General features: G+C 48.5%; 1 protein-coding gene across 5 annotated transcripts in view; it reads left to right on the top strand.

Annotated features, from left to right (window-relative positions):
- OPA1 (OPA1 mitochondrial dynamin like GTPase) overlaps window positions 1-17318 on the top strand; it is a 56104-nt gene that overhangs the window by 16149 nt on the left and 22637 nt on the right. For all 5 annotated transcript variants that reach the window (XM_081910849.1, XM_081910847.1, XM_081910848.1 and 2 more), the window contains 15 exons: window positions 1255-1308; window positions 2766-2870; window positions 3248-3334; window positions 4137-4250; window positions 4387-4467; window positions 5080-5154; window positions 5320-5391; window positions 6759-6858; window positions 7958-8088; window positions 9650-9722; window positions 9838-9910; window positions 11624-11739; window positions 13557-13621; window positions 14090-14166; window positions 16910-17075. In XM_081910849.1, the coding sequence (XP_081766975.1) occupies window positions 1255-1308; window positions 2766-2870; window positions 3248-3334; window positions 4137-4250; window positions 4387-4467; window positions 5080-5154; window positions 5320-5391; window positions 6759-6858; window positions 7958-8088; window positions 9650-9722; window positions 9838-9910; window positions 11624-11739; window positions 13557-13621; window positions 14090-14166; window positions 16910-17075 (1389 nt within the window). The remainder of the gene's footprint in view (window positions 1-1254; window positions 1309-2765; window positions 2871-3247; window positions 3335-4136; window positions 4251-4386; window positions 4468-5079; window positions 5155-5319; window positions 5392-6758; window positions 6859-7957; window positions 8089-9649; window positions 9723-9837; window positions 9911-11623; window positions 11740-13556; window positions 13622-14089; window positions 14167-16909; window positions 17076-17318) is intronic.

Here is a 17318-nt window from a genome sequence, read left to right as displayed (position 1 = left end):
ATGTAACACACACACACACACACACACGCAAGCGAAAGCTCCAGGGTCACAAGTAGGCGGCTCAATAAAAGGCAGTGTGAGCCCATCTCTGCTTTGTGTTCAGATTCCAAAGGGAAAAGGAGCGCCCCCCCCCCAAAAAAATTCATGCTCAGAGGTGTGCCCATGCATGTGTGCGTGAGAGAGAGATTATATGAGAGCAAATTAAACGTGCAAGTTTTCACTAGGCAGTTAGTTTTCTCATGCACCTAACAAACACAGTTCTTGAAGCAGGAAATCCACCCATTCCGGGTTTGTTTGAGTGTGCTCAGGCAAGCCTATTAGTTGCCAGTGGAAGCTGTTCATGTTTTTTGTTTCTTCTTGGTCATTAAGACCGGACCTTTTACATGCTCAAATCGTGGTTATAAGTTGCTTCCTGTTTCAAAGGAGGGCTTCTGGCTGCCCCTTGGGAGAACGGCCAGCCCTAAGGCCTGCTGGCAAGTGCTGGCCGCCTTTGAGATGAGTGGCTGGGCCTCCAGCCCATCTGCAGGGAAACGTGTCGCTAGCCATGTGTAGCATCTCTTGGTGGGAGCCAGAGCCACTCACATCAGTGTCCTTTCTCTGTCCTCATGTGCTGGGTGGCAGTTGGGATGTTTCAAACCAGGCACTTTTCCATCTTGACAACAGCAAAGTTGTTTGTGGCCTTGACTGCCATTTTTTTTATATATATAAAAACCAGCTCTAGAAATCTCTTTGCATATGCGGAGTAGAACAGAAGGCTTTGCCACACTAGAACAGTTCACTGCAAGACCCAGTTGACCCTGGGGCGTTAGTGGTCTGTGAAGTTCATGGAGCAAAGCCTGGCAGCCAAAAGCTGTTCCCAAACTCCTGGGTCTTTACTTATCCTGGCACATGTCTCCCACCGCTGGGCATCAGCGCACATAGGAGACCCGCCAAGTTCCAAGGGGCTTCAGCAAAGAACCCTGCGCTTGGGGCATCTAGAATGATGATTTAACGAAGACTGCAGCACCTGAGGCTGCCTTGCCAAGTAGGGTTATGGGGTTGTAAGGTGATAGTAAGAAGTGTTGACTTTTCTTTTTAAAGGGGTGAGTGAGTGTACCAGCCATTATCTCAAGTTGTGTGAATTAAAGAGATGCTTCTCTCTCCTACCTGAGTTTCTTTCTCTGTCTCTTTGACAAAGAAAACTTGATTGGAGTTCTTTCTTTGTCTCCTGAACATAAAATAATCCCAAGACATTTATGCTTGTGCCTCTTGCAGGTTTCTGACAAAGAAAAGGTAGATCAGCTGCAAGAAGAACTCCTGCGCACTCAGGTAGGGTGGCCTTGCTGGTGTTACAGTCATAATTCACACAAAGGAATTGGGTCTGACTCACGGCAAATTCATTAACTTCCAGAGCTTTGATGTCAACCAGGCCCCATATTGAAGGACTTGGGGGGGGGTATACTATTTAAAAGTGAAACAAACAAAAGGTGGATGGCACAACTCTGTGTGTGTGCCACCCGTTTGTGTCATTCATGGGGATGCGACCTGAGAGAAGAGGCGTTTCAGACTCCAAATGATGTTGTGCGAGTGTGCAAATTCCATTATTCAAGTTGAAAAGACCTTCCAAAATTTTTTCATCCCCCCCCCCCTCCTTTTTCCATTTTTGCCATTCTATCAGCCCAGTTTTAATCCTGGTCTGTTTCTGCTGAATCCAGTCAGAATCCTTCCTTAAGTGACTGCACTTATGATTTCAGCCAAGGATGCCATGCTTTCTGTTGAATTTCATCAGTTGATTCAAATTTGTTCTACAGTGGTGCCTCGCAAGACTAAATTAATTCGTTCCGCAAGTCTTTTCGTCTTGCAAGTTTTTCGTCTTGCGAAGCACGGTTTCCCATAGGAATGCATTAAAAATCAATTAATGCGTTCCTATGGAAACCGCCTTCAGACCAGGTCCGGGGACAGTCTGTCCCCCGACCTCTTCTGAAGGCCGGCGGGGGGCGAAAGTCTTTGCTCCCCCCGCCTGCCTTCAAAAGCCATCCGGGATAGCGGGAAGTGCTTCCCTACTATCCCAGACCGCTTTTAAAATGCTGGCGGTGGGGAGCAAAGCCTTTCGGCCCCCGCCGGCCTTCCTGGACCTCTTCTGAAGGCTGGAGAGGGGGGGAAGGCTTTGCTCCCCACCGCTAGCATTTAAAAGAGGTCCCCGGAGATTTCCCAATGGGCTTTCTTCTTGCGAAGCAAGCCCATAGGGAAATTCGTCTTGCGAAGCGCCTCCAAAACAGAAAACCCTTTCGTCTAGCGGGTTTTTCGTCTTGCAAGGCGTTCGTCTTGCGGGGCACCACTGTATTACATTTCATAAGGTCAGAGAACCAATGTGGTGTAGTGGTTAGGAGCGGTGGACTCGTAATCTGGTGAACCGGGTTCACTTCCCTGCTCCTCCACCTGCAGCTGCTGGGTGACCTTGGGCCAATCCCACTTCTCTGAAGTCTCTCAGCCCCACTCACCTCACAGAGGGTTTGTTGTGGGGGAGGAAGGGAAAGGAGATTGTGAGCCGCTTCGAGACTCCTTAAGGTAGTGATAAAGCGGGATATCAAATCCAAACTCCTCCTCTTCTCTTCTTCATTAAGCAATTCGTTTATTTGATGATGGTGGTGATGTAGCTATGCTGCTAGGGCAGATTTGGTTCAAGAGAGCAGGGCCCTGTTAGCACTGAGTCTCTTTGCCTTCATGCTCCCCTCTTACCCTGACCCCCCCCCCCCAGTTTTCAAAGTTTCATTCTTGTTTTGCAGCTGAAATATCAACGGATGCTTGAGCGTTTAGAGAAGGAGAACAAAGAGCTCAGGAAGATTGTCTTGCAGAAAGATGACAAAGGCATCCACCAGAGGAAGCTGAAGGTATCCCCCCCCCCCCCGCCCTCCGCATGCAAAACTTGAACAAAACTTCCCCAGTTTCCCCAGTTACGGGCCTTCTATTTCATCTTTGCTCATCTGTGCTTACCCCTTTCAGGAGTAATTTTTGTGAATAAAAAAAAATAAAGCCATTCCCTGGAGTGCTTGGTGCTCCTTCTTAAGGGAAATGCCAGTTTGGATTCTGTGATCCTATCCTGGTTCCAGTGTAAGACGCAGCCTGCCCTGCCATTATTGGTCTCGTAGATTAAGCTGCAGGGATAGGAGAGCAAACAGACACTTGGTTTTCGGTGCTACCAGAAGCCTTTCTGATGCTTTGGGCACCGTTCAAATTAGCTTTCTTTCTTTCATTCTTTGGTTCTTAGAAATCTTTGATTGACATGTATTCTGAAGTCCTGGATACTCTGTCGGATTACGATGCCAGCTATAATACCCATGATCATTTACCTCGGGTAAGTTAGCAATCAGTGTTCAACCATTTCACATTTGCAATAAAGGCTGGCATAGCTTAATGCCCTCCAGTTCAGCCACATGTGTTGTTGTTTTTTAACAGTAGATGGGCAACGTTTTGCTCGATTTGGGGACATCTTAAGTAAAAAGTAACTAGTTTCTACGTTTTCTATAAATAAATACAATGGGATCTTCTAAAAAGCTTTCCCCCCCAACAACAACAACAACAATAATAAAAATTATTTATACCCCACCCTCCCCGGCCAGAGCCAGGCTCAGGGTGGCTAACACCAATAAAATCATAGTAAAAACATAATAGGGGGGAAAGAGAGGGGGGCCCTAATTTTAAATACAGGTTAAAATGCAATTTAAAATGCAGCCTCATTTTAAAGTAGCTGATAAATCAAGACCATAAGGGGAGGGAAACATAAGGGTCAGACTGAGTCCCAAACCAAAGGCCAGGCAAAACAGCTCTTGTCTTGCAGGCCCTGCGGAAAGATGTCGAGTCCTGCGGGCCCTAGTCTCTTGTGACAGAGCGTTCCACCAAGTCGGGGCCAGTACTGAAAAGGCCCTGGCCCTAGCTGAGACTGCTTGGGACCTCCAAAGTGTTGTTATTTGTGGACCTTAAGGTCCTCCACGGGGCATGCCAGGAGAGGCGGTCCTGTAGGTACAAACAACTAAGGAAGCCAATTCCTGATATTTAATCTGGGGTAGCCTGGTAAAAAGTGCCCTTTGTCACGGGTCGAGGGTGGGTGGCCCATGAGTTTTGGTTAAAAGCTGGTGATTCCAATGTTTCCCTTTAAGGTTGTAGTGGTTGGAGATCAGAGCGCTGGCAAAACCAGTGTGCTGGAGATGATCGCTCAAGCCCGGATCTTCCCTCGAGGCTCTGGGGAAATGATGACTCGTTCGCCCGTTAAGGTGAGAACACTGAATTTAGCAAGTGTTGGAGGCACAAAAGGCATCCGTCACCCTCCTTGTGTGGCTCTCGTGAAACTGGCTCCAAGGGTTTTTGCGTTAATTGCTACCTGCTGCTGTTTCTCCCTTGGTCCACTAGGTCACCCTCAGCGAAGGTCCCCACCATGTGGCCATGTTCAAGGACAGCTCTCGAGAGTTTGATCTGGCCAAGGAGGAGGATGTAAGTTGGAAGAATAACTTTTTGCAGCCGTGGAAATGGTTTGCATTGATCACTTTCATTGGGGGCGAGATAGACATGTGTCTTGAACATTCCTTTCCCTGTTAAAATGAAGAAAATAGAACTGGACACCTGTTGAAATGGTGCTATGCCTGGTTTCTTTCTTTCTTTTTTTATAGATTTTTATTAGATTTTCCACAATGATAACACAAGCCACAAAGCAGAATGATACACAAAAACAGAAAGAAAGAAGGGGGGGAAGGAACAATAAACAGATAAACAATAACAAGAAACTTAATTCTTCACAAATCCAACCTTTTAAACATCTTGGTTGACTTCCTCAAGTCCCTCCCTTCTGAGTTTCCTTGTAGTTAAAAGTAACAGCTTTCCAATATCATTATTAAACTAAAACAGTTTCCAGTTATAGTCCATCTTATTCACTTTTTTTAACATTCTGAATCCCATTTATTTAATTATAACTTAGTTTAATCCTAGGCCTGTTTGTTTCTTTCAAGTCATTTCTAATTTTTTATATTACAACATTTATTCAAATAGTCCTTAAATTTTCTCGCTGTGCCTGGTTTCTGCTTGTGACCTCTGATTGTGTTTAAACAGCTGGCAGCCTTGAGGAATGAGATTGAGATCAGGATGAGGAAGAGCGTGAGTGATGGCTGCACCGTCAGCACTGAGGTGAGGCCTGGCTGCTGACTTCTTTCCGCTGGTCCCAGAGCTCCCTTGGCTCCCCAACCAGAAATTCCTTGGGGGGCGCCCTGAGCATTGTTTTCTACCTAGTATTTTTCTTTACAAAGGAGGCTCCCTGACGTGGAAACCGCTCTTCCTTGTTTCCTTCTGCAGACCATCTCCCTCAGCGTTAAGGGTCCTGGCCTGCAAAGGATGGTGCTGGTGGATTTGCCAGGCGTCATTAGCGTGAGTAGATGATGCTTCTCCTCCTCTGATCCTCCCCGTTCCTTTGAGATGGGCTGCGGGGGACTTTTCCCAGGCTCCTGGGTCCACCTGGGACTTCAGGCAGAGGCTTCTCAGTGGTGGCGCCTTCACTTTGGAATCGCCCACCTGACAACGTGGTTAACTGAATTTTGGTGCAGAGTGAACATGTCTTTACAGGAAGGTTGGTGGGAGGTGGAATTTTTTTGCAATCTTTTTTTGCGTTTAGTTTTGATATGATTTGTTTTATCATCCGTACACTCCTTTCCCAGCCTTATTACTAATTGTGATTTAATAATAATAATAATAATAGTAATAGTAATAATAGTAGTAATAATAAAAATAAAAATACATTTATTATTATTATTTATCACCCGCCCATCTGGCTAAGTTTCCCAAGCCACTCTGGCCGGCTTTGAGCAGAATATTAAAATACAATGATTCCTCAGATATTGAAAGCATCCCTAAACGGGGCTGCCCTCAGATGTCTTCTGAAAGTCATATAGTTGTTTCTTTCCTTGACATCTGATGGGAGGGCATTCCACGGGACAGGCGCCACCACCGAGAAGGCCCTCTGTCTGGTTCCCTGTAACTTCGCTTCTCGCAGTGAAGGAACCGCCAGAAGGCCCTCAGCACTGGACCTCAGTGTCCAGGCAGAACGATGGGGGTGGAGACACTCCTTCAGGTATACTGGGCTGAGGCCATTTAGGGCTTTAAAGGTCAGCACCAGCACTTTGAATTGTGCTTGGAAACGTCCTGGGAGCCAATGCAGGTCTCTCAGGACCAGCGTTATATGGTCTCGGTGCCCGCTCCCAGTCACCAGTCTAGCTGCCACATTCTGGATTAGTTGCAGTTTCCAAGTCACCTTCTAGTTGCAGAAGTCCAAGCAGAAGATAACCAGAGCATGCACCACTCTGGTGAGTCAGTCTGTGGGCAGGGAGGGTCTCAGCCTGCGTACCAGATGGAGCTGGGAGACAGCTGTCCTGGACACTGGAAAACTATAAACTATAGATGTGTTCTTCCACTATCATCAGCTGCCTGGTTGGCCCCAATTTCTCCTAGTAACCACAGGGAGGTGGGGAAATGCTTGGCTCATATTTATAGATAACACTTTTTCTCTCACATACATATCATAATGTTAGGGCAGCTCTTATTGTCTTACCGCCTTCAAGAACTTGAGAGCAGTTCTTGAAATCAGCTGCCGAGAGATGCTGTTGAACCTCTTTCCAAGGATAGCTTTTTTAAAAAAGCTGGGCCTGCACCTGCCAGGGATATCTGATCCATCTGCTTCCTCCCAGTTCTTTGACATCACCTGTTGCTCTTTTCCTGCCCTTCCTGCCCTCTTTCCCCAGACGGTGACGTCAGGGATGGCCCCAGACACAAAGGAGACGATCTTCAGCATCAGCAAAGCCTACATGCAGAATCCCAACGCCATCATCCTTTGCATTCAAGGTAAAGGAGGAGGTTGGAGAGCAACTGAAATGTCCTTGTGTCTTGGTTAATGAATCCCTGCAATGTCACCCGTCGTTCCCTCTGGTTCTTGGGAGAATTATTTGTGGGCACAGACCTTCTTTGTGGTTGGGGTTGTGGAGGGCAGGGAGGGCAGAGGGATGGAATTAGCTGGCCGCCTCTTTTTTCTTGCTTTGGGACTCTTTTAATCAGTTGTGCTTTCTGGGACCCCAACTTGAGCCACTAGGCATGTTCTGGGTTTAGCTCTTACCTTCAAATGAGTTTAGATTCAGGTAGGTAGCCATGTCGGTCTGAAGCAGTCGAAATAAATTTTAAAAATTAAAAATTGTCCGGTAGCACCTTAGAGACCAACAAAGTTTGTAAACCTGTTGACGGCTGTTAAAGACTGTTTACAGGTTTACCATACCCAGTGGCGTAGCGTGGGGGGTGCAGGGGGGGCCGGCCGCACCAGGCACAACATCTGGGGTTAGGGCACATCCACGGGTTAGGGGGCGCAAATTACTTGCCTTGCCCCGGGTGCTGACAACTCACGCTACGCCACTGACCATACCCATTGAGCCAATCACCCATCTCCTACTACCGTTCTGAGAAAAACCCCACCCCACCCTCCCACTATATACAGTCATACCTCGAGTTAAAGTTGCTTCAGGTTGAGCGTTTTCGGTTGCGCTCCGCGGTGACCCGGAAGTAACGGAACGCATTACTTCTGGGTTTCGCCGCTCACGCATGCGCAGACACTCAAAATGACGTCACACGCATGCGCAGAAGCGGCAAATCGCAACCCGCGCAAGTGCAAACGCGGGTTGTGTTCGCTTCAGGATGCAAATGGGGCTCCGGAACGGATCCCGTTTGCATCCAGAGGTGCCACTGTATAAGGGTCTGGTGACTTCTGTTTCAGTGTATCTGAAGAAGTGTGCATGCACACGAAAGCTTATTCCTAGAACAAACTTAGTTGGTCTCTGAGGTGCTACTGGACCACATTTTATTTATTTCGACTTCAAATGAGTTGTTCAGCTCCTGCCTCGTTGCTGAAAACGCTTTGCATGTTCTGCGAGGTTATGCCAATCTGCTTGGTTTCCAGATGGGTCTGTGGACGCCGAGCGCAGCATCGTCACCGACTTGGTCAGCCAAATGGACCCTCAGGGCAAGAGGACAATCTTTGTTCTGACAAAAGTGGACCTCGCCGAGAAAAACGTGGCCAGTCCAAGCAGGGTGAGGAAGAGGAGGGTGTGGAGGAATGATTTTGTCCAGCAGATGCTGGCGGGGCCTCCGGGGAGGGCAGGGAGAGAGACTTCTGCTGGAAGATCCCAAAGGGACTTCTTATTTTGACAACTTGATTCCCAGAGCTGTTGGGTGTCATTAGATGGCTTCTGTTCTCAAAGGTTTCAGGTTTGCTCTGCAGACACTGCGTGACTCTGATTTTTGCTTCCGGATTGATTTAATTGATCGAAAATATTTATAGAAAGCGACTCCAGGGGTCATCTAGTCAAAACTTATGCAAAGCAGGAATCACAACTAAACAACCCGTGAGAGATGGCCATCCAGCCTCTGTTGAAAAGAGTCCACAACCTTCTAAGGGAGTCCATTCCACTGTTGAGCAGCCCTTAATGTCAGAAAGTTCTTCTTAATGATTAGTCGGCGTCTCTTTCTAGTCATGTTATAATTCTTAATACTTAGAATCCCTACATGGTTTACATAAAATTATATGAAATAACAATTTAAAGTTACAGTGGTGCCCCGCAAGATGAACGCCTCGCAAGACGGAAAACCCGCTAGACGAAAGGGTTTTCCGTTTTGGAGGCGCTTCGCTGTTCTGAATGTTGGCGGTGGGGAGGAAAAACCCTCCTCCCACCGCAAGCCCCGGGAACAGAGGAGAAGCGCTGTGCGCCTTTCCCTCTGTTCCCGTACCTGTCCTGAAGGCTTGCGGTGGGGAGAAAAGCCCTTCTGCGCACCGCCAGCCTGGCAAGTGGTCTCCATAGGAACGCATTAATTGATTTTTAATGCATTCCTATGGGAAACCGTGCTTTGCAAGACGAAAAACTCGCAAGAAGAAAAAACTTGTGGAACGAATTAATTTCGTCTTGCGAGGCACCACTGTACTTCTATATCAGACATAAAATACATCACCGCAGTGATGCACGAGCCAGAAAGGGCCCCTGTAGACAGGTGAGTCTCTGGGAGGTGCTTAAAATCCACTGCACTTGCTTTTGAATGGGCTGAGCATGGGGGGGGGCAGTCCCAGAGGGTTGGGGCCACAACTGAGAAGGCCGAGGGTTTTGTCCAGGCTTTTCTCTGACTGCAGCACCAGGAAAGCTTGCTTTCTGAAGTCAGCAAACTTTTATGGGCTCCCCCAGCCCCCCAGGAGTGTGTATGTGGAACGGTTTCTTCCTTTTTCTTTGATAAAAACAGTTATAGCTTACGAGAAAAGTTGCTGCCTGGGAGATATTTAAATGTTCAATATTTAAATGTTCTCAGGTTTTTGTCTGTGTAAGAGTGTTATAATTGCTCCTTTTACAAAAGAGCATGCTCCTTATTTTTAAACCACTCTGCAGATAGTTAAAGCGTGCATCAGTGCTGGGCTGTTGCAGAGGGTTTTTAAAGCCCCAGAACTTGATTCAGAACTGGCTTTCATGGCTTTTGTCAGGCTAGGACGCCCCCCCCCCCCAAAAAAAGCTGGCCGCTTTTTCCTATTTTGTATCTTCTTTCACTGTTTGAGTAAAGGAAAGCTGAGAACTCCTATGAGATCAGCTTTGCTGCTTTCCCATTTTCACAGATCCAACAGATAATTGAAGGCAAGCTCTTCCCAATGAAGGCACTTGGGTATTTTGCAGTCGTCACAGGAAAAGGTAATCCTAGCTTTGCAGTGGGCCAGCGGGTGGAGGCACAGTGCGTATGCTGGACCGTGCTGACTGTTTCCCTCTCTCTCCCTCTCCCCCTGCCCCCCAACCCGGCTGCCTCTAGGAAATAGCTGTGAAAGTATTGAATCTATTAAAGAGTACGAAGAGGAATTTTTCCAAAACTCCAAACTACTCAAGTATGCCAATATTTGTTCTTCTTTTTGAAGTGCCTCTTGCTGGTTTTAGTGCCAGTGGGCAGTGCAGGCTTTAGGGGGTGGGTTGTGTGAAACAGAGGCTGAAATGGTTTGTCAAGAAGCAGAGTGTGATCGCCTGAGGGGTTGCTTTGAACGGGCCATCCTGAAAGACTTTCCGACTCCACGTGACTTCCCTGATGAGCTTGTGGAAGCTTTCGTCCCCAAAATGGGCGCCTTTCAGCCCTCAGAAATGTCACGTGCGGGGTTAATCCTGTGCGAGAGCCCAGTGGAAATGCCTTGGGAATAATCCAGAAACTCCCAGCCTCTGATCTGGAGAAATGCAGAGGTTGTGTGCAACATTCCCAGAGGGATTTGGACCTGAAGATAATTCCTAGGAAAACCTAACACGGTTGTATCCAAGCAATGGCTTTGTGTTAATGGAAAACACTTTGTGTCTCGGAAAGATGCCCCCTGGGGTTCAGGGACTCTTGGTAACAGTGTGGGAGAACTTCAATAGGTGGGAAGATCAGCAGAAATTGGGGCACGTGGCCTTTGCATGAGCACAAATGATTTCCATTAATGCAAAGCTACCGCTGGATACAACCGCAGGTGAACGGACTCTGCTTTCCTTTAAGATCCAGCCCTGGGCCAGGTCCTTCTGTGTCTGCTCCCTTGTCCTCAGCCCTTGTGCTTTAGGGCTGTAGCTTCATTCTGGCTGAGAAGTTGCATCCTGCCACAGGGCTCTGCCCGTCTTTCCGTTAGTTCTGGGCAGGCTTCTCAAATTCACGCCCTGTGGTCAGCAGCCCTCCTTTCTCTGGACCGTACGATGACTCTCAGTTTGGAGCTAATGGGGGGACATGGGGTGGGCATCAGCCCCAGCTTTGCACAGTGAAACTGGGGGACTATATGCCCCTTCTCCATCTTGGGGGAACAGCAAGGAGCCCCCAATGTGTGGATCCCTGTTTCTGATGTCTCACAAGGTCCTCCTTCCTAAATGAAATTATACAGTCTCTTGGCTCCAGAGGAAAACCATAGAATTGCAGAGTTGGATACCCAGGATCACCTAGTTCATGGGTAGCCAAACTAAGACCCGGGGACTGGATCCGGCCCAATCACCTTCTCAGTCCGACCCACGGACGGTCCGAGAATCTGCGTGTTTTTACATGAGTAGAATGTGTCCTTTTATTTAAAATGCATCTCTGGGTTATTTGTGGGGCATAGGAATTGTTCAGTCCCCCCCCCCAAAAAAATATAGTCCGGCCCCCCACAAGGTCTGAGGGACAGTGGACCGGCCCCCTGCTGAAAAAGTTTGCTGACCCCTGACCTAGTTGAACCCCCTTCAATGCAGGAATCACAACAACTACTACTACTACTAAGAGTAATAATAATAATAATAATAATAATAATAATAATAATAATAATAATAATGTTTATTATTTATACCCCGTCCATCTGGTTGGGTTTCCCCAGCCACTATGGGCAGCTCCCAACAGAATAATAATAATAAACAATAAAACTTCAAACATTTGTGAAATGGGACTGTCTACTCTGGTGTATTTTGAGGTGTGGACTACAATGCGATTCCCCCCGCCCCAGCACCACTACCCGTTTTCCCCCTTTCCCCTGTGTTTGCTTCTTTAATTTTTTTGTTGGGGAAGGTGTTCTCTGTCTCGCAAATCCGCCCCAGTGTTTGTGTGGCTGTCGTCTCCTTTGCAGGAACTGCATGCTGAAGGCCCACCAGGTGACCACGCGGAACCTCAGCCTTGCCGTGTCGGACTGTTTTTGGAAAATGGTGCGAGAGTCTGTGGAGCAGCAGGCGGACGCTTTCAAAGGTACCGGTTGCGCTGGCAGATCTTGTTCAGTTTCTGTTAATTGATTCTCATGAAAACTTGCAGATTCTGGCTTCACACAATTAACTCAAGGCCGTGTCAATTGACTCTTGGCAGAAAGCCAAGGTCTGCTTGACCTAGAAACTACTTACTCTGATTGGTTAACGACCAGCACTCAACTCTGTTATCTAGGAATGCTAGCACAGTTTGTGTGGGGGTGTGTTAGGAGTAGAAGTGCTGTGTATGGTTAAGAGAGAGAGAGAGAGAGAGAGAGAGAGAGAGAGAAAGGATTTATTTTGCTTTGTTTTTGTATGCAGAAGCTCTGCTGGTTTTATTTTCCCTTTTAATAAATCCTGTAAATAGTTATTCTGAGTCTAGCTGAGTCTAGCTGAGTCTAGTCATTTCCACCTCAACTAGCTTCTTCGCTGTGCAGGAAAACTCTGCTACGTTTGGGCTAAAGCCATTAGAGCTATGCCTGACACTTCAAAGTTCCAAGAGATCTGTAGGAAGCCTTGGACTGAGGAGTCCCTCTCTTGTCCTGCGGTCTGATTCCCCTGGATATGGGGAGTATTGCTGGGCCCCCCTCAGGAGTCTTACTGGAAACAGCTTTCTGGACTTATCCAAAAAAGTTGGAATCTTAGTCTGTTGCTCTTTTAGCTTTTTGAAAGTTTTGAATGGTGGGCATTTTTTCTTATAGACAATTTTATTGTTTTACCGATTTTGTAAACTGCTTTGAAGTTTGTGTATAAATTATATGCAATCAATAGAAATCTGTGCTCTGCAAACATTTTAAGCTGCGCAGCAGTTTGCGAGTGACACACCATTGACAGACAGGATCCACGTGTCGGAATGCGCTTGCCTCTCTGTACGAAGGCAAAACGTGTGCTGGGGGGTTGGAAGGGACGTGTTTCCCAACCTGGTTCTTTAGCATGCCATGCGCATTGTTAGAGTTGGATGAAACGTCAGGCGTGGGCAGTGTTCTGCATCCAGGGAGGAAATGCATTGTCTAGAGCACGGGTAGGCAAACTAAGGCCCAAGGGCCGGATCAGGCCCAATTGCTTTCTCGATCCGGCCTGTGGACAGTCCGGGCCCCGTGGGTCGCCAGCGCGCGTGTTCTTTCCCTCACACGCCAGCATCGGCTGCGCATCCTCCCTCCCTCCTCCTGGCTTCTCCCCGCCCTGCCTAGAGGAGGAAGGGGGCTGGGCTGAGCTGGATGAGCACCATTTTAAGCAGCCCCTCTCCGGAGCCCTTTTGTGTGCCGCTCATCATCCTGCTGCTGCTGCTGCCACCATCCCCTCCCACTCGCAAGACACAAGTAAGCAGCCCCAGGGCTCGTGATGCTCTTGCATCATCCCCCCCCCCAAAATAGTCCAGCCCCCCACAAAGTCTGAGGCACAGTGAACCTGCCCCCTGCTGGAAACGTTTGCTGACCCCTGTTTTAGAGCCCCACATAAGAAGAAAAGCTGGGTTGGATCTCACCTGCAGAAGAGGATGGGTGGAAACTGACTTTCCAGCCCCCTTCTTTCCCTGGCAGCGCCCCCCCCGGGCTCCCTTGAGGGGGAGGCGTGAAAATGGCATGGGGCACCTTCCGTATGCATGGGCCCCAGGCATAGAAAGGCGCCTCCCCCCCCCCCAATTTCCACAATTGGCGCAGCTCATTCAGTCGTGTCCCCATGGGAGACTTTGTGGGGCAGGAGCTGCTGCCGAAGGGAGCAGGGGCCAGAGTCGCCTGCTGCCCCCTCACTTTTCAGGGTGAATCTCTGGCTCCAGATAAACTAGCCACGGATTTGACCTCCCTTCCCCTGAATTTCTCCCCATAGCAACCCGCTTTAATCTGGAGACTGAGTGGAAGAATAACTACCCCCGCTTGCGAGAACTTGACCGGGTAAGTCCATTTCCTGGCTGAGAGCCAGAGGGGGCCCTGGTCTCCGTCCTCTTTTTGGGAGAGCTTTGATGGGAGAGGGTCGGCCTGTCTTTTACCCGGGCTGGGAGCCCCGTCTTGCTGGCACTGCTGCTGCAGTTATGGAGTAGCTTCCTCAGGGAGACCTGTTGATCAGTATCCCTACGTAGCTTTTTGTGCTTTTGTCCTGGGACGCACATGGGCTGGTGGGGGGCAGGGGAGAGGACTGGACCTGGGAGGGGAATCGGGGCATCTTGAGCAGCTCAACCACACATCAGAACTGCTGCTTGAGCGGTCTCTGTGTTTGATTGAAGGAGCAGCCTATCGTTTGCCCATCCTGGAGCTTGATAGCCCCAGGGCTCTGAGTCCGCACAGCATGTCTGTGTACGTTCACCCGTCTGACTTATCGCAAGCGTCTCAATGGCTACAAATGCTTCTCGTTTTTCTGTCTAGAATGAACTGTTTGAAAAAGCAAAGAACGAGATCCTCGATGAAGTCATAAGCTTGAGCCAGGTGACACCAAAGCACTGGTACAGTAACTAGTTGGAGATTTTCATTTTGCTTCTTCGTTCTGCGCTGGCTTTTCGGTTTATAGAGCAGGTTGTGCGAAGATTTAAATAGGCTGCCCTGCGTTCTCCGTGGTCCTGTGATGATGCCATATATCTCAGAAAAGCCCATCTGGGATCCATCCACTCCTTTCTCCCTATAAAACATTTATTGGTTCTGCGTGTCTGACTTTGGCAACCCCTGGCCATGCTGGGGGAGGACTGGCAAGTTTGCTGCTCTCGTAAGAGAAATCCTAGCGTCTGTTGCTGACTGTTCTTCGTCCATGAGTTATAGAAGCCAGCAGAGAGGGGAGAGTCTTTTCTAAATATAGGCAAAAGCAAGTCTTTGCAGAAGGCCATAAATACTCTGCTCCTTACTTAAATGAAAACCAAAAGGAAAGAGGGAGAGTCTGCGCCCTGAAAAGTTGGACTTTACGAAAGGCCTCTATTCAGCATGGGAAGCTGTGTCTGTGTGCATCCTTTGCCCAGTTTGGCTCCCTTCGCCGGCCTTTAGGGCAAAGACCAGGCCAGGACCTGGGCAGGGCTGCAGGGCTATGTGTGCATGTGCAGCCCCTCCGGCCATTTCACAAGGAAGTTCTGCTGGAGCACTGGCCCAGTCCTCCTTCGCAGCCTTCAGGGCTGGGGACCGCCAGGAAGTTGACCCTCTTTGATTCCGTTTTAGCAACACAGTGTTTTCTCGCTGGAGACTCTTTTCTCCCAGGCAGGCGGTTCCTTGTGGAGCGTTTGGCGCAGTGCCTTTTAGATCCTCTCCTGCCAGATCAGGCCTGCAGGCTTTGATGGATGAACAGAATTGTGTCGCGTTCCGGGAACAGCATCCGCTGAACGGATTAATTTGCTTTGGGCCAGAACTTGACGTAAACCATCATTTGGCCAAACACAATAGTAATCCATGCTTTTAGAAGGGGTTTTTTTTTGGTTTTGCTTTTTCTTTAAATTCTTCAGTTCCCTTTAAGTTCTCATAAATAACTCTTACAAGGTTTGAAAACCTGGCTGCCTGCTCTACTGTTAAAGAGCAGAGCAAGTCTGAACCCATCTGGGCTCACTTGGCAATTTTGAGCTTAGCACAAAAGGGAGACTCTCTCCGTAGCAATCAAGCAAAGGCTGGAGTTTAGCTGGCCTTGCTAAGACGCAACTGAAGGAGCAGAAAGGGTTTCCAGTGATCCTGCTGGATGATCCTCAAAATCACAGGAGAGGAGTGCAGGGATCTGCTGCTGCTGCTGCTGTTTGCCTTGGGAAGCAAGCTGCAGTCAAGCTGGTTTCCAGCAGGCTAGGCTCTCATCCTTTGGCTCCATGCAGTATAGTACGGTGGCGTCTCATGTGAGGGTGCTGTGGGTTATGAGAAAGCTGGAGCAATAATCCGCCAACGAATTTGGGATGTGGAACTGCAATGTCACGTGCGTGAGATGAATAAACACCCAGCAGTAAAAGATAATGGGAGAGGGTTTACCTCAGCAATATATCTGTCAAAATTACAAATACCTAAATGCAGACTGTCATTCACCCTCGCTAGATTCAACGTGCTGCCATCTGCCTTATTGCGGGGCAGATTCGAGGGTAAACCGTATGTGGAACGAGTCTGCCCCTGCGGCTTGATGGAGGTAGAAACTGTCTCTCATGTCTTGTTATGCCGTCGTTTCTACAGGGATATACATTTGGTACTTATCATCCCTGCTATAAAAAAATCTCCAAATGGGTCCGAACTTCAGTGTCTGAAATCTCTGGTAGAGAACAAGGATCCAGAGATCAAGCTAAGGGTGGCCAAATTCTGTGCGACTGCCATAAAACTTAGGGAACAAGCTGTGCTACTATAATGACTAAGGCCTTAAATGACAATTTTAGGTTATATTTTAGTGATTAAGATTTAACATATATTTTTAACTGCTGCTATATCTGTATTGCTTCTGTTATACCCAATTGAAATTCAAATGTATCCTTATCATGTGTTATGACTTCCCTGATAATGTATGTGAACTGGAACTGGTCTGTGACCAAAATTAATCAATTCAAGTCATGTGAGGGTTCAGTTCCAAGGGTTGTGCGCAGTCCTTTTTTCTGGTTGGTACGCAGTACCAACACCTCTTTTTCTAGATGTACCGGCACATTTTTGTCTACTGGTTGTGCATATAGACAAAAATGCCCATACTCAGACCCCCTGGAACCGAATTCCCGCTTGCAGAGCAATTGAAAAAACGCTCAGCCACACATATACAGTCATGCCTCATGTTACGTTTGCTTCATGTTACGTTCTTTCAGGTTGCATCCCACAGCGACCTGGAAGTACCGGAAAGGTTTACTTCCAGGTTTCGCCACACATGCATGCGCAGAAGCGCAAGATGGCGTCATGTGCATGCACAGAAGTGGCAAATCGCAACCCACGTGTGTGCAGACGCGCCACTGTGGGTTGAGCTCTTTTCATGTTGCGAATGGGCCTCTGGAACGGATCCCGTTCGCAACCAGAGGTACCACTGTTCTAGAACCAAATGAACACAGAAAAGCAAAATCACGGCCCTCAGCACTGAGCCAGTCCAGAACTGCTTAAAACTGAAAGGTCGCAGCCTATCCCACTACTTGCTGGTCTCCCTTGTGGGGGCTTGGGGAGGAGGGCGTCTCTCCTGGGGAACAAACCTCTTTTTGCCCCTGGGTCTCTCTCTGGGCCTCTCACCTGTGGGGATGCAAAGTGACCTCTGGTTGTCCCTCCCCCCCTTAGGGAAGAGATCCTTCAGAAGACCTTGTGGGAGAGGGTCTCGACGCACGTGATAGAAAACATCTACCTCCCGGCAGCACAAACCACAAACTCGGGCACCTTCAACACCACGGTGGATATCAAGCTGAAGCAGTGGACAGACAAACAGCTGCCCAACAAGGCCGTGGAGGTGAGACCGTTTGGGGTTGACGTGCGTAAGCAGAGGGGTGCCTCGGCTGAATCTTCTTCTCTCTCCCCCCCCCCCCGCCCCCGATTCTCATAGATCAGGCTTCCTCAACCTCGGCCCTCCAGCTGTTTTGAGACTACAACTCCCATCATCCCTGACCACTGGTCCTGCTAGCTAGGGATCATGGGAGTTGTAGCCCAAAAACATCTGGAGGGCCGAGGTTGAGGAAGCCTGTCATAGGTTCAT

This window comes from Podarcis melisellensis (assembly GCF_964234715.1).
Source record: "Podarcis melisellensis genome assembly, chromosome: 5".
Classification (NCBI taxonomy): Eukaryota; Metazoa; Chordata; class Lepidosauria; order Squamata; family Lacertidae; genus Podarcis; species Podarcis melisellensis.
This window is presented reverse-complemented; position numbering and strand designations above follow the sequence as displayed.